Consider the following 27,400-nt stretch of genomic DNA (forward strand, 5'->3'; position numbering starts at 1 on the left):
AAGGCGCTGCTCCATAGTGTGCCACAGGGAAGGACACACAGGTCCCTTCTGTTATGCACAGGTTATTGCAGCTGGTGTTTGACAGAAATTTGTCATTGTTCGTTCATTCCTTATATATGCAAAAACACGGTAATACAGTCTGAGTGTATTGAAGGGTGTGGTAAAAAAGGAAACAAAAACCCACAAATTCTGTTGCCTGGTAAGCAGGAGGAAGAGAAACAGTGTTCTGTTATCATTTACCACTCAAGAAGGAGATAATTTCAAGATAAAATATTCATTGGTAAGGGATGAACAAGTAGCACCAGGTAATTTTCAGGTGCTTAAGAGGGTCAGTGAGGCTCGTCTCACTCACATGAAACCATCTTGTTCTGTACCAGCAAGATGTCTCCTGAACTAGTCTACATCCTCATGTAATGAATTAATGTCAGGCTTTTACCTTCAGGTTTTCCTGCAAAGTTCTTCTAATAATTATATTAGAATCCATTTTTCTTGATTCTCCTCTCCCCAGGCCTGTGGCTTAGGTGCTTGTGGCAGTCACCCTGTAACAGATTATAAATCAGAATATTGGAATGGGTTATGAAGGCCTGGAAACAGCTGCCTTGTGCTGGAATGCCAGACGTGCTAGAAATAAATTGAGGACTTAATTGACTTTAGATGAATTACGCTGAACGGCCAGATACTGTAGGAATCACAGCTCCATCTACAGCAGATAAAAATTTTGGTTACTGCTGCCTCACTGACTTCAAACCCCGAGAGTCGTTCTCTGACCTAGACTGCCTGGGATTTTGAGCTGCAATAACAAACTCCTACAATTTCTAATACTCGTGCTTTCTTTCTGCTCAAATTCGGGCAGCTTATTTGGCTTCATGATGAGCATGCCCTTAAAAGGAGACCATGACAAAAATATACAAAACCTGTGCTTATCTTCAGAAGATAATCAGTAAATATATTACCAATAGCTAGTGATGCATGCACATGTAGATTTCCCTTTATAAGCCTGTATCAAATAGATTTGGACAGACCTTTTTCCTAGGCATATAGAACCATAGAATCATAGAATGGTTTGGGTTGGAAGGGACCTTAAAGATCATGTAGTTCCAACCCCCCTGCCACAGGCAGGGACGCCTTTCCACTAGACCAGGTTGCTCAAAGCCCCATCCAACCTGGCCTTAAACACTGCCAGGGAGGGGGCAGCCACAACCTCTCTGGGCAACCTGGGCCAGTGTCTCACCACCCTCACAGTAAACAATTTCTTCCTAATGTCTAATCTAAATCTACCCTCTTTCAGTTTAAAACTATTCCCCCTTGTCCTATCACTACTTGTCCTTCTAAAAAGCCCCTCTCACACTTTCCTGTAGGCCCCCTTCAGGTACTGGAAGGCTGCTAGAAGGTTTCCCTGGAGCCTTCTCTTCCCCAGGCTGAAGAGCCCCATTCATTTAGCACATTTGTGTTACGTGTTCAGTCCTGATAGTACTAATTTTGAAGGGTAGGAGTCCAGTAATACCAGCCAATAATATTAGAGTTTCAGATTTTCCCATGGAGAATAAGCAACAGAGATAGCAGATAAAGAAGAATAAATTGCATGAAAGCCTAATGGACATGCGATACACAATTAAAAAAAAAAAAGGTAGGATTTCTTAGCATTTTCTTGAAATCTTGCATCTTGAAATCTTAGCATTATCTTAAAATCTTGAAAATCTAAAGATTTTCTTTCTTCTTTCATCATAGCAGTTTACTGGGCAGGTATCCTTATACTCATTTTAAATATTGGGAGACTGGGGAAAGGGGGTAAAAAGCAAGAGACGAGTAAAGAAACAAGTATGGGAGCTTAGTTTTCCCAGCTTTAACTCTGTGGTCTAGGAGAAAGTATTTGGTTTAAGTTATGCGAAGGTAAATTATGTAAGATAGCTTTGATGCTGGCAAAGGATATTGCAAAGAATATCCTGATTTCTGGCAAAGCAGAAAATTGAAGAGGTGATATGTGTTCAAATGAGATGTGTATTTCTCAAAAATAGTGGAGAGAAGTGAAAAGGGATTTTCTAATGCTGAATGATCATGGTATTTTGATTTCAAAATAGGCTATTTGACTTATAGCAAGCCTTATAATTTTCGAAGGTAATAGCAATAGAAAACCATGTATTTAGTTTGACACGACTCTTCAGATTTTCTGCATGTATTGATGTTTGGACATCTGCTAAAATGTGAATGTTGCATAATCCTTTGGGGGGAATTGTTTCTGCGTTAAAATGCTTATTTGTCTAAAAATATTTACCAGAACATTTTTTGCTGTTCTTTCTCTTAAATTATTCAAAAAATGAGTCAACAAAGTCCCCTTTTAAATACAAAGATAAGATTGACATTTTTATGACAAATTGGGGAGCAGAATAGCAAAATTATAGTTTTATGCTCTCTTCAGTGGCAGTTGATTTCTTTTTTAGCTACATTTTAATACTCTCCTTATTTTACTCTCATTTATGGTAGTGCTACATGTATCTGTAGGCTTGTACAGAGTTGCAGCTGAGACGTAGCAAAGAAAATTTATTCCCTTGTAATGAAATCTAGAGTTGATGTACCTTCATTTTTCACTAAAACAAACAAAGCTAGAAGAACTTTGTTTCATTGAGTTTGTTAGCTTCCTTACCCTAAAATAAAGCAGTTCCAAAATGTTAGGAGACTAATTAATGTCATTTTGTGTAAATGTGTTTCTCCAATTGTATAAATGACTTTATAAAGGTAAAGACCTTCTATCAAATATGATATTTCCTGCCCTTGCCTACAGTGCTCTTGTTCTAGCCGTGAGCACATTTTTCCATGTGGTATCTGGCAATTATTTCCCTTGGGTTCAGCAAGAAGGGCTCCGTTTTCATATCTTAACATGAAATGTAAAAAGTGAGCCTGAAGCCACCCATGGAAATTCAGATTATTTAGAAAGTAATATTCTGGAAACTCCAAAATGATACTTCTGTGTTTCACATATCCAGCCATTATACTGATGTAAGAAAAACAGAATAACTACTCCCTGCTTCAAGGGCTTTCTTATGTGGCACAATCATGGGTATATGAAGACAGGCTGAGAGAGTTGGGGCTCTTCAGCCTGGGGAAGAGAAGGCTCCAGGGAGACCTTCTAGCAGCCTTCCAGTACCTGAAGGGGGCCTACAGGAAAGCTGGAGAGGGACTTTCTACAAGGGCAAGTAGTGACAGGACAAGGGGGAACAGTTTTAAACTGAAAGAGAGTAGATTTAGATTAGATATTAGGAAGAAATTGTTTACTGTGAGGGTGGTGAGACACTGGAACAGGTTGCCCACAGAAGTTGTGGATGACCTCCACAATGGACTCCCTGGCAGTGTTTAAGGCCAGGTTGGATGGGGCTTTGAGTAACCTGGTCTAGAGGAAAGGTGTCCCTGCCCGTGGCAGGGGGGTTGGAACTAGATGATCTTTAAGGTCCCTTCCAACCCAAACCATTCTATGATTCTATGGTTCTATGTTCTGCCATCCTTCTATTCAAAATGTAGCTGAAGCAATTGCTGGAGAATGAGGCCCAGCCTGGCTATGTTTCCATGAGCCCACTGATGATACCTAGCTCTGTATCTCAGCTTCTTTGAATCAGATGGCACAGTCTCTTTCCCAGCAGAGCTGATGCCTCTGGACACAAGGGGAGGGATCAGGAGAGATGAGAGGAGCTTGGGGCTTGTCTGGGGTGGCAGTGCTGTTGTCGGAAGCAGCAAAGATCAACAATTCCCTGTTTTATGTCTCCACCTGGCCAGGAATATGAAACATTTCATCTCAAACCGAATGCCAGTGTTGGTCTAGCTTGATCCTTGCTGGACACACTCACCTGTGGGAGCACTGGCAGGGGGATGGAGCTCAGAAGACCCCAGCAGTCAAGAGACACAGTGGTGGCCCCTCATGCCTGCGCTCCAGTGGCCCCACGAGCTATATGATCCTTTCCAGATGCGGTCCACGGGGTTTGGTTTGATCTGTAAAAGTCCTTTGCAGTTTACGTCTTGGGTAGCGTAGAGGCAGTTTTGTCCTGGCAGTTGAGATGGGCTGGGGTGGGTGAGCACCCTATGTGCAGCTCTGCTGGCGTCCTCAGCATGCAGCCCTGGCTTCCCCCCGCCCGCCTCTCCATGCAGGCAGCGCTCAGGCACCTTGGCCTTGAAGCTGTGCTGTAAGTCCGCTCAGTTTCACAGGCAACTTCTGAGCCTGTGGGATGAGTGGGAGATGTTTGATGAGGAAGCTCTTTCTGTTCGTGGTGGCGGGTTTTTGTTTGTGTAAATTTAGGATATGGCTTTCCTCCAGCATTGACATTCTTTATTGGAAATCAAAGTTCATTCTAGTTGTATGTGCAGAAAAAAGGTTGAAAAAGTGGGATTGATTTCTTTATCATCCCCACATCTAAAAGTATAAGTGGATTTGTTGTGAAAATGCTAGGACACAGGAGAGCTTTCCTTGTTTCTTGGCTGTGCCTTGGACTCACCCTGGACATTTACAAAGCGGGTATAATATTGCTTATCAATAGAGTATGAGAAAAACAAAATCATTTTTGTGTTCTTGGTACTGTTATGGAGCAGCACTGGGAATTGTGAATAAACTTACAATGAATAGAAAATACAATGTACTTTTTGTAGCTAAAGAACATCTTATATTCCAAGAGAGAGGGAGACATCAGGCTCTTCAGTCTGGCTTCTGTGATGAAACGGTAGTTTCCAATACTGCTGGTTTTTTTCTATGTCCTATTTGTTGGTCCACAAGTAACGTCAAAATTCACTGTTGACCTAACTTCAAGGGTTGTGTGTGAAATGAAGGTTTGTCTTTTGGTTAAGGTAGGGAGTCTGCTAAATAGGATGGGATCCATAAAATCTGTATGCCAAGATAGTTTCCCTCTCTGACCTTTGCCGAGCCTCTAAGACACATCTGGTGACATTTTGGAGGTCTAAATTGTAGCCTGAGTCAGGCCTGCCTGTGTTGCTTATATTTAATCTAATTTGTGCAATATTGGCCATGAAATTACAGATATTTAGGCTGCAGTGGATTTAAGCTGTATTTAGGTTTCTAATTAACTCTAATGTCCGTATTTCTATTGATAACCAAGCTAGCTAATCTAAAGCTGGTGAGTGTATGGCTACCCTCAGTGCAGGTATGTTTTCTGGAAGTGTAGGCAAAGCATGAATATCTTTACATTTTAGTTCCTGCTGGTTATTCAGTGGAAATAAGAGCACTCCCTTCCCACACAGGTTATTGTGAGGATAGGTGTATGACTGTAGCATAATGAGGGTTGGAGAGGTACCTCGAATAGCTAGTCTAGTGTGAAATCTTCAGAATATACCCCTGTACATGTTGTGCATCCCTGGAACTAGAAACAACTTTAAACTCTCACGGTTTTCTGTATTCAAATATATTTTCTCCAGAATTACCTTAAGTAACAAGTTTTGCACCACTGTCTTTTAGAACTTTGTTTTCTCATGTGTGACTCACAAATCAGTCTTAAAAACATCTGTCAAAGCTGGCACACAGAATCACAGAATCAGTCAGGTTGGAAGAGACCTCTGGGATCATCGAGTCCAACCGTTGCCCTGACACCACCATGTCAACTAGACCAGGGCACTAAGTGCCATGTCCAGTCTTTTCTTAAACACCATTGGAAATTGTCTCTTACTTCTCATTCTCATCTTGCAGAAACTCAGCCTGAGGCTGCTTGTGTCCATTTTACTGATTTCACCTATGGCATTGAGTAGTGGCCAAAATGAGAGAGATGTTCCCCTAACAGCAATGTTAATTGTAATGGTAGCTTTAATTCTTTTCAAGTTTACATCGTTTAATGATGGCTTGCTTCTCTTGTGACTGTAAAAAATGTTTAAGCCCGCTTCCCCAGGTGACATTTTTGCCCTCTCGCCTCTGCAGAGATGACCCCATCCGAACCTGTCTTTCTGTGACTGTCTCTGATGGCTTTGGAATGGGAAATTTGTGCACATGGTCACAGTCACTGCCTTGTGCAGTTTGGAGGCTTGGTGTTTGTGAAACAGAGCAACAGTGTGGCCCCTCATTTTCTTGAATGTCCTAGAAAACATGGAGTGAAAACACAGTGAAACCATGCCGGTTCCATGCCAACAGGGAATTCACTTGCAATAGCTCACAAATAGCCAAATCCAGGCCTCTCGTGCTGTGCAAAGGGGTCTAAGATATAAGCAAGGACCCCGTACTAGCTTTTTCGTTTTCAATGCTGTGTGACTGTCTTGACAGTTTCCAAACATTTTATAACTGAAAATCAACCATACTTAACTTACTGTTTATTATTATCTGTGCATATTATGCTACACATAAATATCTATGTGTGCATACATGTATATATGTACATGGATACAGTATGTATATTATACTAGATATCTATAGCTTCAGTAGATTTTGCACTGTAATATATTTTACTCTCTGTAATGTACAAGATGCTTGCGTGACAAATGGCAATAGCATTTTCCAGCTTACACTGTTTTTTACACCAATATAAGGAGAACTGAGAATCTCAGAGATAAAATAATCAGTCATGCAGGATTAAATTCATTGCATTGCAGTCAAATGGAGTGTTTTATTTTGTTTTGCTCCTAGGGGGGCAAGATTCCTATCCGATGGACATCACCAGAAGCCATTGCATATCGGAAGTTCACATCAGCCAGCGACGCATGGAGCTATGGCATTGTTCTCTGGGAGGTGATGTCTTATGGAGAGAGACCATACTGGGAAATGTCCAACCAGGATGTGAGTATATTGTTATCTGAGTTATGTTCTCAAATAAAGGATCAAGCTGTGAAAGGAAGCGAAGCATAATGAAACCAGGTGGCTCTGAGTTTTTTGACGTTGACATTGAATAAGATGTAGAAATGAAAAACTCCAAATCTCCCTGGTCAAGTAAAAGTTTTAATGAACTTAACAAAAAGCCAACATCTTTATAGAAGGGTATTTTGGACCTCTGAAGGAACATCTTAGAGAATTTTATCACACTGGTGGTTTTCTGTAGGATGATTCGAACAATTCCACTGCAATGACATCATTGCCTTTTACGTTCCTTAGCTTATTGTTAGAAAACCCTCTTAAATTTCTGTTGATCCCCTTTGGTTCCACTTGTATAATATTCTGTACAAGTTTTCTGTAAATGTCAAATACACCAGATAAATTGCTCTTGGCACTTGTGAAGAAAAGAAGCAAAGCATTTCTACAAAGAGTTTAATGAAACCAATATACTTCTGGAAGTAATCAACGGATAAAATAGAGAAGTAGAGTGATCTGATTAGAAGACTTCCAATACAGGCTTCTTTGCAACATTAGTAAACTATCCAAGCCCGCAATCCAAATGATTAATGGATCTCTCCCAGTATTTTTGTAAGAAGCAGGACATTTCCCCAAATAAGATTTTTATTATATCTATTTTGGGTTCTTTTTCTGTTGTCTTACTAATCCTAGATTTATTCCACAGGAGTTACTTATGAACCGAGTTTTCTGAAGTACAGTCACTAGCACAAATAGATTTTCCATAGGGTTGGTATATATTGTTACTAGTAATAAATGAAAAAAAGTCAATAACTTAGTTGTAGTCAGATATTTTCTGTACTACTTTATGTTAAACCAGGAAAAAGAGAAGAAAACTTCCTTTCAAATGAGTACCTCTGGAATACAAGTCTCTGCAGAAAACCATGTATTTCTTTTAATTAGTCATGAACGTTTTTTTTATTGTTTGTGGAGATTAATGAATCGTGTTACGTAGGATGATATACTAGTGAAAGGCCTTTAATAATATCACATTAAAATCAGAAACAGGAGGATTAGCCTATTTATGTGCCTCTGCTTCGTGGCTGCTTAAACCATGGACTGTTTTCCTATCCCTGTTCTGACTCAGAATAGTTTGTCCTGCTTTTGAATTAGCTGATCCAGATAAAAAGAAAAGATTAACAGAATATGGCTTTGTCATTTTCTACTTAGAATACCTTGGGTTTTTTATTCATGGTGCAATAGATACGGTAGGACTGATCAAGAGGTGTTAGACTCTAGTGAAAAGATTGTACTAAAAAGCTTCATAACTGTAAATTCTGGGCTAACTTTCTTTTGTCAGTCTAGACAAATGATAGACAATCTAGACAAATGATAAAAGAATTGGGCCTGCACTGCCTAGTAAGAAATGTAGTTATCCTCGTGGTAAGTTTTAAGAATATTTTCTGGCCCTGTGAGATCATCCATAAGACCTTCTATCTACCAGTTCAGGGCGACCCCTGAGAGGGTAGGTTGATTTTTTGCCAAGTGCTGTGACCACTGGAGAGTGTGGAAAGCGTGTGTTGTTGGGGTGGTCAGATGAGAGATATTCAAGTCCTTTGGAAGTTTGGCATAGTTAAGCAAGCACCTTACTAACCATAGCTTTTGTTTATGGATTTAGTTCAATGAAGTGTGAGTTTTGGAGATCCTTTCTAGACTCTCACCTTCCTCAAAGTCACATACTGTATCTTAACTCCCCTTTCTGTATGCCTAATGTACTGCCTGGTTTACTTTGCAGATAAACCAGAGGCATTGCATGACAAGGCAATTAGTGAATAAACACGTTTGTTTAAACACAGGAAGTCCATGTTAATGTGGTTCACAGAACTGATAAAAACAAGTTGATTTAAGTGCCTTTAAGTTTTCAAAAACTTTTTTACTTGTGCAGGTGATTAAGGCTGTTGATGAAGGGTACCGCTTGCCACCTCCTATGGACTGCCCAGCTGCCTTGTATCAGCTGATGCTGGACTGTTGGCAGAAAGACAGAAACAACAGACCCAAGTTTGAGCAGATTGTCAGCATCCTGGATAAGCTGATCCGTAATCCCAGCAGTCTGAAAATAATCACCAATGCGGCGGCAAGGTGACATACTAGATCTTACATTGCACATAAATAAATGTCTTTGATTTCTTCATCTGCCATAATTAGAAATCGTTTACTTAGTTCACCCACTTCTTCAACTTTTTTAACCTTAGCTATTTGCAATCTTGAAGGCTAGAGAAAGCTTCTTGACTGTCCCTTCAGGAGAAGGATTTAATGTTATTATTTTTATTATTGATGTTGTTTTTATTAATGATTTGCTATTATTTATTTGAATTGTGAAAAACTGTTATGCTAGAGTTATGAAACCCATTGTAAGATTGAGCAGGGGTTTGGGAGAAAAACACGGGTGGCAGATTTGGGCATCATGGGATCTTCCTTTTCCTTCTGACCTTAGGTAGTGTTTTAAGTGCTTGGTGTTTCGTAGGTTACAGCTCACCATGTTCCTAAGTATCTTTCTGAATTGGGTCCAAACACATATCCTACACTCTTATGCTCTTCTCTGACAAATCACCTTAACTTTAATCCTATGAATAATCATTTTGCTGTCAGTAGGACTCACAAACCTAAAAATGCACTTACATTCTCTGTTAGATCAATGCCTTAACTAGGAATTCATTTCCAACCTGTGCAATACTCTGAATTGCATTAAAAACATTCATTTATAGTCCTGGTTATTCAACACACTCTGGAACATCACTATGATGAGATAAGAATTATCTCATTGAGTGAGAGTAACTGAAGAGTGTGTTGACACCTAAGAACATAATGAGGACGCAATGAAAGAAGAGCTTTGGTTAAGCAGGGTTTAAGTGAATTGGTTTATATAATGCACAAAATGTCATACTCTTACTGAAGTGATCTGAAAAGATGTAAAATTACTTTTAGCATGAATGCTAGTGCATAATCCTGTGTCTGCAAAGCAGAGTCAGGGAGAAATACACTCTGCTGCTTCAGACCCAGGGCTTGGAGACTGTTTCAATGGGCAAGAGACCAGAGTCTGACATGAGGCAAGCTTCAAAAAGGAACACGGCAAAACATTCCTCTGAGAGGAGTGCTTTGTGTGCTTTACTTCACACTTCTCGCCATAGCAGTCAAGTGGGAATGGACAGAAGGGAAATGGAGCCAAGGCAGCGGGAAGAACCACGTTGTACTGCAGCCTGCTGGGCAGCTGACATGGACCTTCCCTCCTTTTTCCTGGCCCCTGGCCTTTTGTTGCATCCTGAGCTAGAGGCTGGCCGTCCTAATTATCTCCCACTGCCACTACAGACACATGAAAAAGAAAGCAGAGACGGGAGGAGGAAGGCAGCCATACTAATGGGGTTTGCTTTTAAAAATATGTAATGAGAGAATACTGCTTGCACAGTAATTGTGTTTTGATAATTTGATTGGTGAGCATTTAACACATAGCAAACCAACAAGCTTACCAAAGCAATTATTTCTGTTACCTGCCAGATAACAGAAAACAAAAAAAAAGGCCACAAAATTGTTGGAAAAAGCCCCAAACTGTTTAAGCACTATCTTCTCAGTCAAGCACATTTCTTCTAAACATCTTGCACCCCCATTTGGCAAATGATTGGTGAAAATAGTTATTTTGTAGGGGTATATTGAAGCAATCTGCTGAACAGGGGAGTTGGGAATCATGACTATCACGTTTTGATTTGGGGGTTTGATTGCAGAAACCAGTGCTGCATGTTTTGCATTCCAAACAGAAGCAAAATGTTCCCTGTTTACTGTCCTTCAAATTAGGGGGTTGAACCACAGCAGAACTGAAAACATTGTTGAACCATCGTTTCCAGTTTACCTGTTCATAACCAGTAAAAGCTGATATCTTCTAATGCAGACCAAATTCAGTCTGAGTGCTGCTTGCACTTGCTGGGTTCTGCACAGGAGCACCACAGTGCAGTACTGCTCTCTCCTGTCTCTCTCTTGCTGTCTTTGCTCCTATTTCATTATATGCTTCACTGGCGTGGGCAGCAGAGGCTGCACATCCATACCAGGTTGCCGTGCTCTCTGCTCATGGCACAGCGTGGGGAAGGAAGGAGGCTGCTAACACGGTAGGAGACTTCTCACAGCTGCTTTAGGTGAGCTCTCAGTAAAATGCTCCTCAAGGCAGGCTGCTGCTTTGATGTGGAGCACATTTCTGAGGAGGGGAGTGTCAAAGGTGATTTTTATTCCCTCCTTCCCAATTACCTTTCTGCTGTTACGTCCTTGCACCCCTTGCATTCCCAAGCAGTGCAGTATCTCTCCCTCCCTGCAGCTCCTCATTCCCCGGTGACAGATGGGGGACTGTGGGGCCTGAGCGGTGCACACACCAGCGTGGTTGAGCCCAAGCCCTTCCCCTCTGGGAAGGCATTTGTTGCAGTTCAAGGAATGTGTGATCTGTGATCTCTCCACCTCAGTCTCCCCCCATCAGTGTCTGCAGACCAACGCAGGTTATCCTTAAACCTGAGTACAACCGAGAATTAGGTATGACATGAGGGGTGCCGGGCAGTCCTGTGGAGTTTTGGAAATCAGTGATCATCCCCATGTAACCATTGCCAAAACAGACTAATCTCGAGCCTCAGACTTGGCTTGAAAAGCTACAGCCAGCTCCACACCCGCTACGTGTCCTGCAGAGAGGCACTGCTGGCAGGTAACATGCGCTTCTTCTGCAGCGGGAGCCGGGAGTGCTCCTGGACGGGGACTGAGTGCTGGAGGTCCATCCAGCATCGCCTTTCCACAGGCTGACAGAGAAGAATGAGAAGCCAAACTTAAAATGGGTTTGGGTCTTGCTGTAGCCTTATGTACAAAAATATGTAACTGATACGAAAGGGCGGTGAGTCAGGGCAGCTGCTCGAAAACAAGACCCTCAGTCGGATCCCTGCCGGGATCCTTGTCCTGTCAGCAGCCAGAGAGGGACGGGCATCGCTGCAGAGGTAAAGCACTTGGCGACTCAGCCCTGAGGGCTCAGGGGATTGCATCAGATCAAATGGCTGCTCTCAGTTGTTATTTGAGGCTGTAGTACTCCCGCAGCACCTCTCCTGTACCCATAATAAGCAATTAATCTAAATTATAGAGGTCCCAGCTCTCTTCTACCCATGTCTGTGGTGCTACTGGAAGAATTCTAAAGCTTTATGCCCACCATATGCTTGTAGGTGTTCAGAATATACTTGGTCAGGAAAAGTGTTTAACCTGACGATGTCTGTTGCAGATGCAAAGCCTGTCTCTTCTTACAGATTTTAGAGCTGATGTTTGTTTAAAATAGTCACAGCACTGTTGTATCCTATTTAAAAGCACATTGCTGGAGGTGCATAGGATATCCCTGTCCTCTGGTGCATTAGTGTTAACTGATTCAACTGAAGGATGTGCTTAACTGTACATCTGATTCCAGGCCATAGCCCAGGCATGTTTTATACTAATACCTCTTAGGAATACAGGAGAGGAGCCAAAGCCTTCAATTCTGTATTTCCTTTTCAGTTTTCTATCCTATCTGGCCCCTCCATGGCATCTAATATTTTCTTGATACCCAGGGGGATATTTTTATCCTTACTGATTGTCTCTTTGCAGACCATTCTATGTGCTTGTGAACCTTACGTTGACAAATGCTTTTTGTAACCTCAGCACAACAAACGTTTCATTACACCTTTCCTTGTGTTTGTTGCGCTTCATCCCTCATTCATGTAAAAATTCCTTTCCCATTCCTTGTAAGCTAAAGAGTATGGCTGATTTCTTTCTTGCCTGTCAAAATTCACTTTTTAATCAAGTGGCCACCTTGAGCTCTTGCTGACAAGACCCGCACTGGTTACGGACACCCGGGTGTTTTGTGTCCTTTAGGCTGCCCGGAGTTATCTAGCTCTGTAAAGGGCTGTAGGAACAGAACTCAGTACACAAAAAGTCATACAAGTCCTGCGGTTTTATAAAGCACAACCTCATGATATTTTTATTTGATTTATGTCTTGCTGTTCTTTCCTGTTTTCTAAGCGTGATGTTCATTTTTATAACAGAGTCCTTAGGTTGTTTGGATATCTTCAGGGTGGAAGTGAGTTCATAGTTCTTCCAATTTTGATCAGGTTCATTATTTTTCTTCTTGAGCTTATTATTTTTTAGTCCACTGTGTATTGCTTCACATTTGTGAACATTTCATGCAGATACAAAGCAGATGGAAAGTTTTCTAAACTTGAGTAGGAGAGACAGAATCACTTCACCCACCTGCTAACTAGTTGGTGAGGCTGTGGTCTGAAAGGGCTTATTAGTTGTTGTTTCATTTGTGTGGGGAAAAAAAAATGGAAGCCAAGAGTCACACAGCTGGAAATACTTTGTATGCTCTACAAATCTTAAATGGACTCATAACACTTCTTCTTTATCTGTTTATTTTTCCACTTATATTTCTGTTTTTTCTTATTTATATTTCTGATTCTGATCTTTTGTGTATATATATATATATGATGGCTCTCTAGAGTTAAAAGGTATATTATCATTTCATGTAGATGAATCTTGCTCTTACACAGCCATTTGAAAAAATATATTTAAACCGTAGTGAATAATTAGAAATATATTTAAAGCATTTCTGTGTCTCAAAGTGAATTAAGCTGTTGGAGGATAGTGTGACCTTGAGGTATAATGGTTCTGATATGGGACCCAGGCAACCCAAGGATTATGGCAGCTTTCCTATAGTTGCTATGTATGTTCACATCTGTGATGAAGGTGCAACTAAAGTCACTTGGTCTTCATGAGCCTGCTATAAACCAGGAATAGCCAAGTTAATCCACAGCCTCTGCCGAGAAAAAGCTTTTGAAAAAAATTTGAAAAATGTTTCTAATTCCAACATGTGATTTTTAGAAATTCTAAATTTCTGCCAGATCTGTGGTTGGTTTCAAAACTGGGAAGGAATCCACACAGAAAAATAAACTGCTTCTGTATTTTTGTTTCTATATAACTTTTTGGTAAAGTAAAAGTCAGTGTCAGGTATTGCTGCTGTTGTTTCTTTATACCACAAGCATATATTCAGGAGAGGAGGAAAGAATTATATTGCAAACAAGGGGAGAAGACCACTTGAGAATTCAGGATACTTCTTTATTAAGTAGTCTGTAACAATTTTTTTGTGTTTCGAGCTGTATTATTAGCTATATCTAAGTGAAAGAATTGCAAGAATGTGTCTCGTATATCGAATGCAGAAAATAAACAGCTAATAGTCTTCCTTGTAAAAAAGATCATTTTTTTTAATGAACTGTTCAGAGTTAACAGATGACAGTTTGGTAGTTTCTTTGGGTCTTCACAGAAAATGCTACTTAATTTGCATTGCAAATTGAGAGGAGGTTCTCAGAGGATGGAGATTTTAATGGGACATTTATCGTTCGGTATCTTTATTCTCAGTCCATATCTAGCCCAAGCATCTAATATGGAAAGTCATTATCACGTCTTACTGCTTACGGGGAGTTTGGTAAAATTATCTGGTGATTTTCGTCCACTTATTAATCAGATGCCAGCAATGTGGTTTGAAACACATTTGTGAAACAATTTTCAATTTGGAAATGCAGCTATGAAATATTTTGCAAAATCAGTTGGTCCTCATTTTATTTTGAAAAAAGTCAAAACATCATCCATTTCAAAGGCAGCTGTCTTACTGGGACTTTTTAAATTATTGTTTTGTTTAGCTAACTTTTGTGTCTCACCGAAAATTTAAATTACCTTCCTCACAGGAGGATTAATTAGCAAGTTTGCCCCACATCTTTGAAGATGAAGATGTTGCTTAGAGGCCAGCCAACAGGATTCAGCATCTGTTTCTTCTGACATGGAGCTACCTTTAGTATGAAATACATGGAAAAGAGTGGGCTTGTTCAGCAAAGGCAGTAAATGACATTAAAGCCATTTGGTTTCATAAACAGAGGCAGGACACAAGGCTGTCTCTCTTGCACTTTGTAGACTTGTAGACTTGATGCTTGTAGCATCATCACTTGGCAGTGTGAGGTTAACGGTTGGACTTGATGATCTTAAAGGTCCTTTCCAACCAAAACGATTCTATGATCAAACAGCCAAACTGCTTTCCAGTCAGTCCTTGAGTTTAAGGTGCTTTCAAAGGATTAAAAATAGGAATCAGTGTTCTCACATATAGAGGCTTCTGAAGCAAAGTTTTATTTTGTAATTTCAAGTACTCATTTTAGCCCACTAGTCTGCTCTGAATAACATAATAAATGTTATGTGTTGCAAAACGTAAGAAGTTACGTCTGCCTTTTATTTTCAGTTTATTAAGGATTTCTGAATAGATGTACAAAGTGAAAAGCTGATTCTAAAATAGAGAAACCAAATCAGATATTTAAAGAAATAATGCTGCTTACCAATATTAAAAAAAAAAAAATATTTTTTAGCATAAATTTAGCATAATTTTAAAATATTTATGCTAATTTAAAAATGAAGACCGTTATGCATGTTAACTATGTACCTTTTAGGTCTGTAGAACTTAAATAAAATGTAAGGCCAAATTTCTGTTTTCCATAATAAGGTACCTCGTCAGGCTCAGTCAAGTTATTTTTGATTTGCAGTAATGAATGTGCACTATTCTTTGTGTTTATGAATGATAATTAAGGTACATGGATAAAACCTCTTAAGATTTTATTGAAGGCTATGGAACTGAAGTTTACAAAATGTGTAGTTGCCTCCTTGAAAATCCACTCAGAGGCCCGAGACTCTATATCCCATACTATTATACGAATTTCACATCTTTCATTAATTTCCAAGTCCCAGTTCTGTGATGAGGAAGCAGCATGCCTGACTATGGGAATAAAAAAATTTAAAAAAAAAATCATCTATGAACAGTTCACAGAATCACACAGAATCAACCAGGTTGGAAGAGGCCTCTGGGATCATCGAGTCAACATTGCCCTGACACCACCCTGTCAACTAGACCATATCACTAAGTGCCATGTCCAGTCTTTTCTTAAACACCTCCAGAGATGATGACTCCACCACCAAAATACATCTTTTTTTGGTAATTCATGACCATGTAACTGTAAAAAAAAAAAAAAGCAGCATTATTTCTGGATTGTGCTGCAGCATTGGAGGTAGATTTGGTTTCAGATCTCTTTCATGTGTTAGAAGTTCTCCATTTAAAATACGAGTTCTACCGCTATTATTATAGCTAAGGCTAGAAAAACAAGAAAGTGCTTATTTTCAGAAAAAGCATAGCTGAAATTCTTTTAATATAGTCTGAGAAATTTAGGGGGTCAGGGTCTTCCTGATGAAAAAAACAAAAGTCTTCAAAAATGTGTATGAATAATTCCTCACGCATTCTTTCATGGGTTAGCAAGTTGTTTACAACCCTATCCTGATTTTCTTGAATTTGATGTGTTGTTTGAATTTTTCACTAGAGTAATTTTCTTGAGCAGTTTTTGGACGGCCTGTTACTTGCGAGTAATTGATTGCAAGTGTTCACTGCTAAACGTGTGCTTTGCTGTCCGTCATTGTGGTGCTCTCACTGGTGTCAAGTGTAATGTTTGCTCTGGAACATCTAGAGGCATCATTTGCAATTGAAAATTTGATGTTTGCTTCTCACAAAGTTTGTTTCCACTTAAAATCTGATGATTCAGTGGAAACTCTCTAGTATGCAAGCATGGTAGGATATTTACGAAAATTAAACTCAATAGGAGTAGCGAACAGATCAAATCAAAAATTCAGACTGCTCCATTGTGCAGCATAATTCAAGCCCTGTTTTTTACAACAATATTTGCAATGAAACAACTGTTTGTGTTGGCTGAAGATTTTGTTGAAAAATTCCCTTTTTTTTCCATCCAGGTCAGAAGGCTTCAGATGCTTGGCATGTATTGCTGACCTCCTGTAATATTGCTTATTTGCTTCTCCCCGTTAGGAGCTTTCAGGCTGGAGAGCTGAAGGAAGGAGATTTCAGTTTGACTTGGAGCGTTTCAGAGGTGGCTTACGCTTTGTGGTTGTCCAGGCATTAACAGCAGGGTCTGGGTTTGGCCAAATGCTGCGTAGTGCAAGCCTACGTGTGAATTTTTAGCCTCGTTCAAAACTCAGCAACAATATAATCTGTGTCCTAAAATGGACTGCTGGCTCTAAAAGAATTCAAGTAATGTAAGCCTACAATGCTAGCTCTCTTTCTGAAGCCTGTTAAACATAAAATAGTGAATTTATGGAGGGGAGAAAAACTTCACTGCAAATCACAAAGAAAAATGGAAGATTACAGTAAGTTATACTCCTTGGTGTCTAATCATAGTTTGGGTTGTGCAGGGAATCAGGAGTTTTGAGCAGATTTGTAGGGACTTCGGTTAGTTAGCACGCTAGAGACAGAAAAGCCCTATTTTCACCTGCCTTTTCCAGCAGTCATTAATACCGTGCCTGAGGCAGACACGGATCAGACGTTGTTCCTTCAAAGTTAAAAGTTGCTGGGACTCGCTGTTAACACAGACAGTAAAACATCTATTTGCAGTTTCACACCTCTAATTTGACTCTGCTGGTGAAACTCAGACAAGAATTCACAGCAGACCGAGCCGGGCACTGTATAATTTAGATAGTAACGCAGCCAGATCAGCGGGAGGCCTGATGGTGAGCGTTTGCTGTTTACTGGGGTTCCGAGGGATTTTGTTCTGCTGTTCTCAGCTCGATGTGCCGGGTTTACAACGTGAGGCCCTCGTTAGCGTTAATGGCAATTGTACGCTGGAAGTGCTGGAAAAAGAAACTGCACGGAGCCGCTGCCTGATGCTGCGGACGCTGTAGCCAAAGTCTGTAGAAATTCACAGCGCGGCCAAATGTGGGCTATAAGGGCAAGTCGTACACAGCAAATGGTAGATGCAAAGAGCTGGAAAAGCATTTTAAAAGCGCTCTGAGGCATTTTTCTCTCCCTCTTTTAAAGAGCCTGTAGACTGTCCTAACAATAATGACTGGTTGCCGTTAAGGGTCTGTCTCTGGGCCAGCTACGAATCCCAGGAAATGGCCACATGACGTTACTTCTGCGGCTTGAAAGCACAGCTTAAGCTGTATTGTGAGAAAAAGAAAACCATTTCAGCAACGTGCTGGTATTTTTTGCCTCCAGTGGTTTTGGTGGGGGGAAAAATTAAATTGAGGAACATGGATAAACCCAGGCATATGATTTATTACCCCACAGGGGTGCTGAAAACATATAAGCCCCTTGAAAACCATGTTCTAAGGGGCAGCTAAAGGAGTAGGGAAGAGTGGAAAACTGACCTATGGGGCAATTTAAATTTTGTTTCCTCATTATCCTAGAGGAAGCTGTGGTAAGTTTTTTGCCAACGGATAATATAGAGCTAGAAAATAAGAAGTCCAGGGTGACACTTAGAGAGATGTATCATTTTGCAACAAGCCAGCAGCCTCACCTGCATTCTTTTCCCACGTTGGTTATTTGTATTACCCCTCTTTATTTCTCCAGCTCTCTTTTGACTTCAAAGAGTAGTCACAACCTGCGTATTCTTAGAGTGTGCACACGTGATACGGAGCCCCTTGGGAAAAGTAGATGTGCCACCCTAAGAGGTAAATTTTATTTTAGGGACTAAGTTACAAATTTTACAAAGGGTACCTTAGCAATGGACATGAAGAGGTGGAACTCCAAAGATTCTTATATTTAAGGTCCAGGGATAATCAAGTAAACACAATGACTTTACTTTTCCTCAGCATGTCATTTATTTACTAGTCTCCTGTTGATACACATGTGTACTTATGATTCTGGTTGCTGTAGAAGATAAAACTAAAATTTGCTTTGTATGCCAGCTGTTGTTTTTTGTTTGGTTGGTTGTTTTTTTGAAATAGGAGATGCCCTTCATGTTAGACCTGAATTCTGTGCTTCAGCTTGCCATAATCACAAAGCACGTACGATTTGTGTTCAAACCACGCCTGGCTCCCTCCTAGGGAGCAATTTCACTTTACAAAATCAGCTTATAATTACCTAAAATTTACCACAGGAAATTACTTTATGTTTTTTTAAATGCTTTCCCCTTTAAAAGAATCTGACTGCAGGAGGGGAGGTCCAGATTTAAAAACTGAAGGTTGCTTGTGTTGTTTGGAGGAAGGGATGGAAAGAGAGAGGCTGCTGCAACACGAAGTCCGGGATCGTGTGTGCACAACTCCTCTGTCTATTTGCAGAATACCAGCCTTCATGCAGAAGTGGCAGGACTTTTTAATTTTATTTGTCTCAGTTCCTGGATTTAAGGAGGTGACCTTATTGCAGTCTACAACTACCTGAAGGGAGGTTGTAGCACAGTGGGAGTCAGCCTCTTCTCCCAGGCAACTAGCGATAGGACAAGAGGACACAGCCATAAGCTTCACCAGGGGAGGTTCAGGTTGGACATTAGGAAGAATTTCTTCTCAGAAAGGGTTATTAGACATTGGAATGGGCTGCCCAGGGAGGTGGTGGAGTCACCATCTCTGGATGTGTTTAAGAAAAGACTGGACATGGCACTTAGTGCCATGGTCTAGTTGACAGGGTGGTGTCAGGGCAATGGTTGGACTCGATGATCCCAGAGGTCTCTTCCAACCTGGTTGATTCTGTGATTCTGTGATTTTACCAGTTAAATGTATCTCTTTCTCGCCAGGCAGCAGCCGACCAGAGATGAGATTTCCATGCCATATTGGGACGTGTTCTAATAATGTTTTCTGTGGTCTTTGTCATTACGATATGAGGCAGCAAAAGTTTCACTGGGTTGTGACAAAAAGCCACGCTAATGATAACAAACTATAGTTCTCCCTGCTACTGCGGATGACTCAAAGGTTTTAAGTCCCACTGTTAATGTAATGGGCACATCCAGAGAAAGCTTTGAGCAACAGGGCATTTTATAACTGTCGTCTTGCTGTTAAATTTGTCTCTCTCAAAAAAAAAAAAAAAAAAAGTCAGTCTTGCTGATTTTTTTCAGGGCACCACATGTCAATAAATACAACTCCGTAGATAGACACACAGTCAGGATGAACAGGATAGACAGTCTTTCCATGACTGTTGAAAGATGACACGATGGGGTATATCATAGCTGGTCAAAGCAACAAAGTAAAAAGGGTTCCAAAAAAGGAGGGGAGAGAAGAAAAGACAGAGGGAAATGTTCTATTTCACTTCCCCTGAGCAAACATGTAATTTCCATGATTTCTTTATAATGACTCTCTTCTGAAGCTAGTAGGTACTGATTTATGAAAAGCTGTAAAAGATCAGGTGGAACCCTGCAGGACGTCGTTTACAGCTGCATGGATTGCAACCCATCTAATTTGTCTAGTAAAGTGTGAGCTCATGGCGCACATCACCCAGCCCATAAATTTCATGTTCAGACCTTCTGTCTAGGGGCTGGGTCGGGGGAAGAAAAACTGCCGATGTGTGCAGATGCTCTGAAAGCCCAGCTTTCCCTCGGTGCATGTGAGGAGACATCACAGACTCTTCACAGTGAGGCAAATTCCTGTTCATTGATAAACTGTCCAGATGTCCTCTCTGAGGAGGAAAGTAACTAATTTTTGTTTGGAATCCTACGAGGAGAAAAATGATACTTTACAGTGCTGGTTATTCTGAGGTCACTTGCATTAAAATTAGGCCATATTTTTTGTCCTGATGATACTTTGATCCAAGTAATAAACATAAAAGCTCTTTTGGGCCACTCTAATTCCTAATCCGAGAGACCTGTTCTATTTCAACTTGTTTATACTTTTTTTTCTTCATTAGTGATTCTTGAGTCAGGCCTTGTTTTATTAGATTTAAGTTGAAAAGACATACTAGGCTGGAAAAAAAAAAATCTCCATGCTTTAACACTAAGAATGCTTCATAAATACTCTTAATAAATGTCTTGGGATTCCAGATGCTATACCCAGAAAACTATAAATAAAAAGCATTGGCTCTTCATGGGACAAACAGTAGTCAGGGAGATGCAGGCCATACAGCTACTGAATAAAAATATTTCGGGCCTGATTATCTAACCTGAGCTTTTAACTGGAGTGAGTTTAAAGCTGTGTATCACGTAGGTGCCTAAGACCTATTTTTAGCATAAGAACAGTAACCTGGAGTGTGATGCATCTTCTGTCCTCAGCTCGGTCTTTGTGTCAGTGCGGCCATGCTGTGCTTTCCCTTCTTTAGTGTTTTGGAGGCAGAGCGGGCTTCTGGTGTCTTCTGTTGCTTTCCTTTCTGGCTACGGGTGTTCCCAGGACATGAGGTCCGTAGTTGATGCCAGTGATGATGGTCATTTGCAGCAGCTCCTTGTCCTGGCTGGGCTCCAGAGGGAAGGTAGTCAAGCGAAAGGTGTGAAAATCGGTGGTGAATCTACAGCGTTGTTATGTCCATTTGTGATTTTGAAGTTAAGATTTTCAAGCATCTAACGAGGTCTTTAATTGTGGTCTGTGATCTCAGAAAAGAAGATACTAAAATCATTTTCTGATCCTGAAAGAAATCAGCTGATTGATAGTAATTGGCAAAACATCATAAGTAAAATGTGCTGTTTGGTAGGTAGCCAGTACTAAGAAGAGTTACTGTATTGCAAAGCTCTTTTGTTCTTTTCTTCAAAGGTAAAAGTCTCAGTGTAACTGATGTGGAATCTCCTGATTCCATTGCTGGTCAGATGGACTGCAAGAGTAAGCTATTGAAGTGCTACTGATCTTGATGAAACTTAGTAGTTAGTTAAGATTGAAATGTTTGGATTTTCTAGGCTGCTTATGAGCTTAAATTCACTGATATTTAAACACTTCGTTCACTTTGGAGCATTTACAAACTCTCCCTTTATCTTTTTTCTAATACTCAGAGATGGCTTGGGTTTGGGGTGAAGAGGGTGTTTTACAATGCAGATCCTGTAATCTACCTGTTACACTGCATAATCACTACCTTTAAATTACGGTGTTAGTCTAACCACCTCTCATTTTCACTTCTTTCCAGTGACAAAAGTCACTTCAGATGGATTTAGCTGCAGTAGTCAGACTCCTCTGCAGGTGATGTTTCACTAGAGCCATGGGGAAAAAGAATTATGGGGCAGAAAATAGGCTGTAATGTTGCAGTGCTAACTGCTTTGGACATTCTCTAATTTCAGTCTCCTGTGCTCATGAGTAGCACCATTATAGGAGCACAGCTAAGCACATGCTTAGCTTTTAAGCCTGAGATGAGTACTTTACTTAAAATAGAGCACATATGTTTCTGAATGGGAGCTAAAAAGCTGTCCAATATGGGCGTATGTTTGTCAGTGGAGGGGAAAATGCAGAAATAGAGTTGATGTCTCTAATAACATCTGACTAGTCGAGGAAATCATTATTGTGCTAATTAGCACTGAGAGAGAAAGGTAATTAGAATTAGTAAGATGTCTTGTCAGTACAAAGAAATTACTGTTCGTATTGCTATTCAGGGGCTTCTCACACCGCTTAGAAAAGATAGCAAGTCAGGGAGGAGGGACAGCAGGAACACGTTCACCTCTCTGAGAGCTGGGTGGCTCCTCCAAGCTGTTTGCCTGAAAGACCTGTTTCAGAGAGGACAACCCCACTGCCTGGAAATGCGTGTGTCTCTCCATGGACTGCAGCAATAGTTCAGAAAACTAGCTGGGCTTATTTGTGGTATTTTTAGATGGCTAAAATGAGGTGTGGTAGAGCCTGACTCTACGGGGAAGGGCTGGCATTCATTTTTAGCCTCAATGCCCCACAAAGAAGAATTCACAGTATGCTCAAAAGACTGTGAAAACAAGAGTCCTCTTACCAGACAGAACTGAATTTCTGGATCAATATGGGAGCAGCCACTTCTGCCGTTTGCAATATGCAAAGTGCAAGGTCAGCTGCAATATATTCCTTGATAAAAAACTATATGTTTAATCATTATTTTCAGAAGTATTTGTTTTCTCAATAGCTTCTAGGTGGACTTATGCAGATGGAAAAAGGTTTAAATGGGCAAAAAAGCATGGACATATGGGGTTTTTTTATTCATTGAGTTGGTTTTGTTTGTTTCTTACTGGTTTCTTTATTGTTGTCTAAGTAGAGAACTTGGATGCAAGTCATGTCAGTTCAGCATCATGAGCACCAAAGGCAGGAGATTATTCAGTTCTCACTTCTAAATTATTTGTATGAGATCCTTATGGAAATTTCAGTCTTAGAGTGAGCATCAATTTTAAACTGGACATGGCAATTGCATTTGAAATTTGGCTAAGCGTATTTAATAACAAATTTCCTCATTTCTGCTTCTGCGCACTGCAGAATGCCAGTCTCGTGCAGTTGCATTTGTCTCACAAAATTCAGTTAACTTTTAGACTTAGAATTTTAGACTTGATGTGATTTTTTTAAAGCTGCCTTATAAAGTCTTATTATTTGTGCTTCTAACTTAGTAGCAGCATTAGGATTTGTCAGTGGGCTGCAATACTCTGAACATTTGATATGTGTAAATTCTACCAACATGCTCAACGTGGAGTCTAGAGTGTGCATCATTTGTTGTTTGGGACTAGGTGAATCACATAAATATAATCTAAATGAGGCTTGTCTTTGCTAGTGCTTCACATATTAAATTATAATGTAACAATACACTTCATGAATTGGTGATGCTTCAGTGATTTAAACATGGGCGTAAGAAGCTGGAGGTCCTAAGCAAGGTGATTACGCAACGTTCGTTAGAGCTGCCAGCGTGAGTACATGTGGTGGCCCCAGCAGCAGATAACTTCCACAGACGAACAGAAAAGCCACGTCTACCCTGGAGGCTCCTGACGATGCCAGTACTGTTTAGACACAAAATAAATCCACACGTATCCCTGCTCCCTAACTTTCATCGTATTCTTTTTTATTTCAGGCCATCAAATCTTCTCCTGGACCAAAGTAACATTGACATTTCAGCCTTCCGCACGACAGGTGATTGGCTCAATGGTTTTCGGACAGGACAGTGCAAAGACATTTTCACGGGCGTGGAGTACAGTTCCTGTGATACAATAGCCAAGATTTCTACAGAGTAAGTTTGAATTGGCTACAGCTCTTCAACACTGGTTGTGGCTGGAGGTACAAGTTTAAACATAAGAGTAGCATTTTTATATGGAGTTTCCAGTTTTTAGCTAAAACGTTCTTACATTTAAAGAGACAAATGTAAATAATTGTTGTAGTTCCAATACACGTGCAGGAAACCTAGATGCTCTTGTGATTGCGTGAGGGCCACGGTCCCATACCTTTTTCTCACTGATGCCAAGGAAAGTCCCAGTTTCTTCTGATACAGTAGCACCGTGCATCATCTGGTACACCAGCATCACTTTCTTTCACTCACAGTTTAGGAGTTTCTCTATTGATTCTTTATATTCTGCCTTTTGTATGGGGGTTTCCCCACAGCTGGCACATGTGCCAGTCGTTTCCTTTATTGCCCATCCCATATTCCATCAAACTAGGTGAGACAGAGCAAGCTCTTTGTAGCTGCTGTCCTCCTACATGCTAATAATTATTCAGGGGCTGAACTCCCTCCTGCCTCCAGTTTTGACATTTAAATGTGCTAAACTTGGAAGTTTACAACTTGTAAATTTATTACATTTAAATGCAATCCATCTTTGTTCTTGTGAGAAGGAAGAGTAGGGTAATGTCCTCTTTGCACCTGAAAAGGCATCAAGTACAGTTATGAACTTACTGCCAAAGGAAATGTTGACTCCCTGTTGGGCTAGCTGCACAGAAGACAAGTTATGAAGAAGTAGGCAGCAGCTGCGGTATTGACAATTAAACACATCAATGCCGTTAATTAGTATATTATTGCAACTATAAAAAGGCTGCTAATGGCTTTTTGTAACAATTACCCTTTGGGGACAGTGCAGAAATCCTCTAGGAATGCCCAATTTCCTGTGAGCCACTGGTTAATTAGCCCTTCGCAAGTGTTAAACCACTTCTGTGTCGCACAAGGAACAAAGAGGCTGGACAGCCTGGAGAAATGAGAGGTGAATAACAGAGTAGATGGTGGAAGCTTGGCCGTGTAGCCATTAATCTCAGTGCTGATACCGAGGTTAAGACAAGGATTCAGAGGGCTCAGCACGTAACAGCGAGATGTCAGCACTGCTTAGAAAAAGTGATCAGACTGACAGGGGGATGGAGACAGTAGAGAGGCTCAAGATCACAGCTGGCCCAGAAGTGAACCCTTTGCCCCTAAGTCCCAGTGTGTGTATCACTGGAGAACACTGTTTCATTGTCTTTTCTTCCAGGTAAGCAAACACAACAAGGCTAAATGAGTTTTTACTCTTTCTTTTTGCACTTTTTTCATACAATGGCTCTCAGTATTTTTCATACCAGGGCTTGTGTTTCATCAGTATTGCCATGCCTGGAGGCTTCTCCAACGTGGCAGTATAAGATGAACAAGTTGATTGCTGTTTGCTCACATTAGTGCTAGGAAACACAGAGACAGTACTCACTCACCCAGTGCATCTTCTCTTTTTTCCAGTGACACGAAGAAAGTCGGTGTGACAGTTGTGGGGCCTCAAAAGAAGATTGTTAGCAGTATCAAAGCTCTAGAAACTCATACAAAGAACAGCCCTGTTCCTGTGTAAGGTACCAAAATGATGTTGCTCAGGAGAGGAAAAAAAGAGAAAAGTTGCATCACAGGGCAAAAGCGGTGGCTGATAAATGGCAGAATTTAAAGGAGTTCTTTGCAACAGCTTTGGAAACATAATGGTTGAAATTTCAAACCCACTAAGACACTCAAATATTGAGTATAAATGCCTTAAAAATAGGAGCGAACTTATTTTCTATCTGTTAATCCTAAAGGGTGGGTGCTCTTGACTGACTGTTAATGCAGATAGTAAATTTCAAAAGAAAAAAAATATGTAAAAAATCCTTCCAAGTAAAAAACAGTGATACTAAAACCTAGAGCCATTTGAATATTAAGTGACTGAATAACACGAAAAACCCATGGACGTGAAAGCTGTGTATTTGATCTATACAGCAAACAAGAAGAAAGAAAGACTTGCAGTATTTTTATACAGAAGAGATCTGTAACAGGTATTTTATTTCTTTAAAAGCAAGGAAAATAGAGGATTTACCTCACAACCTGTCTGGCCATATTTACTATAATGTCATTGTAACATGCTATTTCAACTTCAGAAAGGAACACAGAAATAAAGTTTGTAGTGTCTTTGAGTTAGTTGACAAAAGATTTTTGCCATTATGTTAGCTTCCCTAATTGTGTTCATTTAAAGAGCAACAAGTCTTAATTTTTAAAAGACTTATTTATTTCCTTTGTTTGTTTCCATTATTGTTTATATTTATGCTTACATACCTTAACCTGGCTGTATTATTGCCAAGTGCCAAATGTTATCAAAACTTCATTGGTTCAACCTGAGAAATTGTCTGAGGGTTAATTACTAGGTTATTTTATACACATAACATCACTCATGAAATACAGAAGGAAAGAAAGATGGTCTTTTCTCCAGCTCTGACACTAGACAAAGCATCTGGACTCGCTGAGATTCCTTCCATTTGCTGTGAGTGGTATTTTAACCCAGGCTTGAGTTCTGGAAGAGTTGTGTGCTCATCGATCTCTAGATGGCATCTTGCCCGGTCAAGTACACAAGTCTCATTGACTTCCCAATTGCCTGCTTTCCTGTCGAAGGACCCCTGTTCTCGAGGGGTGTTAAGGTGGGACACTTGCCTAGCAAATATAAAAAAGAGTCAGGGTTTCATCCTGCATTAACTGAGTATGCTTTTTGAGTTCCCTGGGGAGTGGTCCATTTCTGGCTTGCATCTGGCAGGCTTTGCTCCTTGCGCTGGGAACTGGGAAGTGTTACTACAATGTGGACAGCCGCTGGTAGTTACGCTGAGGCGGTGATGTGCAGCCAAGGATAAGAGGATAGTTTAAAAGGATGAGTTAAGCTTGTGAAATGGGACTTTAGTATGTAATTTTACATACGTCTGACCTAGAAGACATCTGTCCAGGCACTACCATCCTCCAGGAGCCTTGCTTTATGGCACAGGTTCCTTAGGCACCTGTTCCTTAAAAGAAAGCAGAAAGGAGCCAACCGTTAGGAGAACATTCACATTTCCCAGTGGAAAAAGGAGATTGGAAGGTGAGGTTCGAGAGTCCTCCCCCATCTTCAGCATCTTCCCGATAGCGAGCTCTCAAGCTGTTGCTCCAGAGCACGTCGGTCCTGATTCTGAGCAGACACAGCACTTTGCTCTGAGAGTGAGTGGTTTAAATCGCAGTGTGAGGCACTCCTTTGTGCTACGTACAGGCAAGCTTCTTAATGCTCCACATATGATGCCAGGCACACAGATGTCAAGCTTTGGAACTAGTGGAAACCACTTCCCAACTTGCCATACTGGAATCTAAACCTGATTCTGATGAATAACAGTGAGTCCCTGTGAGCCCAAGACTGTGTGGGAGGCAGATGACTATATGGCATGCTGCCTTTCACTGTGCATGCAAAAGCAGGTAACTAGTTGTGCTTGCTTTCTTGTATTCGTTTGGTTTTTGAAGCTCCTTGTAGCATTGGGCACATAAAGGAAGAATTAGTTCCTAGGAATTGTGTGACTGGATCAGCATTTAAATTGTTCATCATGGGTCCAGGACTTATAAAATGTAGAGACACAATGTTTATCACACATGGCTGAATAGAAGCAGAATTAGAGACTTTTTAATGAGTACTGGCAGTGAGCATGCTGTAAAGGACTGGGTTATAA

The 27,400-nt window shown here is 40.6% G+C and overlaps 1 protein-coding gene across 1 annotated transcript in view; it reads left to right on the forward strand.

Annotated features, from left to right (window-relative positions):
* Positions 1 to 26,111, forward strand: part of EPHA3 (EPH receptor A3) — a 229,351-nt gene extending 203,240 nt beyond the window's left edge. The window contains exons 13-16 of the mRNA XM_068425163.1: positions 6,602 to 6,751; positions 8,685 to 8,878; positions 23,556 to 23,711; positions 25,167 to 26,111. Coding sequence (XP_068281264.1) covers positions 6,602 to 6,751; positions 8,685 to 8,878; positions 23,556 to 23,711; positions 25,167 to 25,272 — 606 coding nt within the window. The 3' untranslated portion in view covers positions 25,273 to 26,111. The remainder of the gene's footprint in view (positions 1 to 6,601; positions 6,752 to 8,684; positions 8,879 to 23,555; positions 23,712 to 25,166) is intronic.
* The last annotated feature ends 1,289 nt before the right edge of the window (positions 26,112 to 27,400 follow it).

This window comes from Nyctibius grandis, chromosome 2 (assembly GCF_013368605.1).
Source record: "Nyctibius grandis isolate bNycGra1 chromosome 2, bNycGra1.pri, whole genome shotgun sequence".
Classification (NCBI taxonomy): domain Eukaryota; kingdom Metazoa; phylum Chordata; class Aves; order Nyctibiiformes; family Nyctibiidae; genus Nyctibius; species Nyctibius grandis.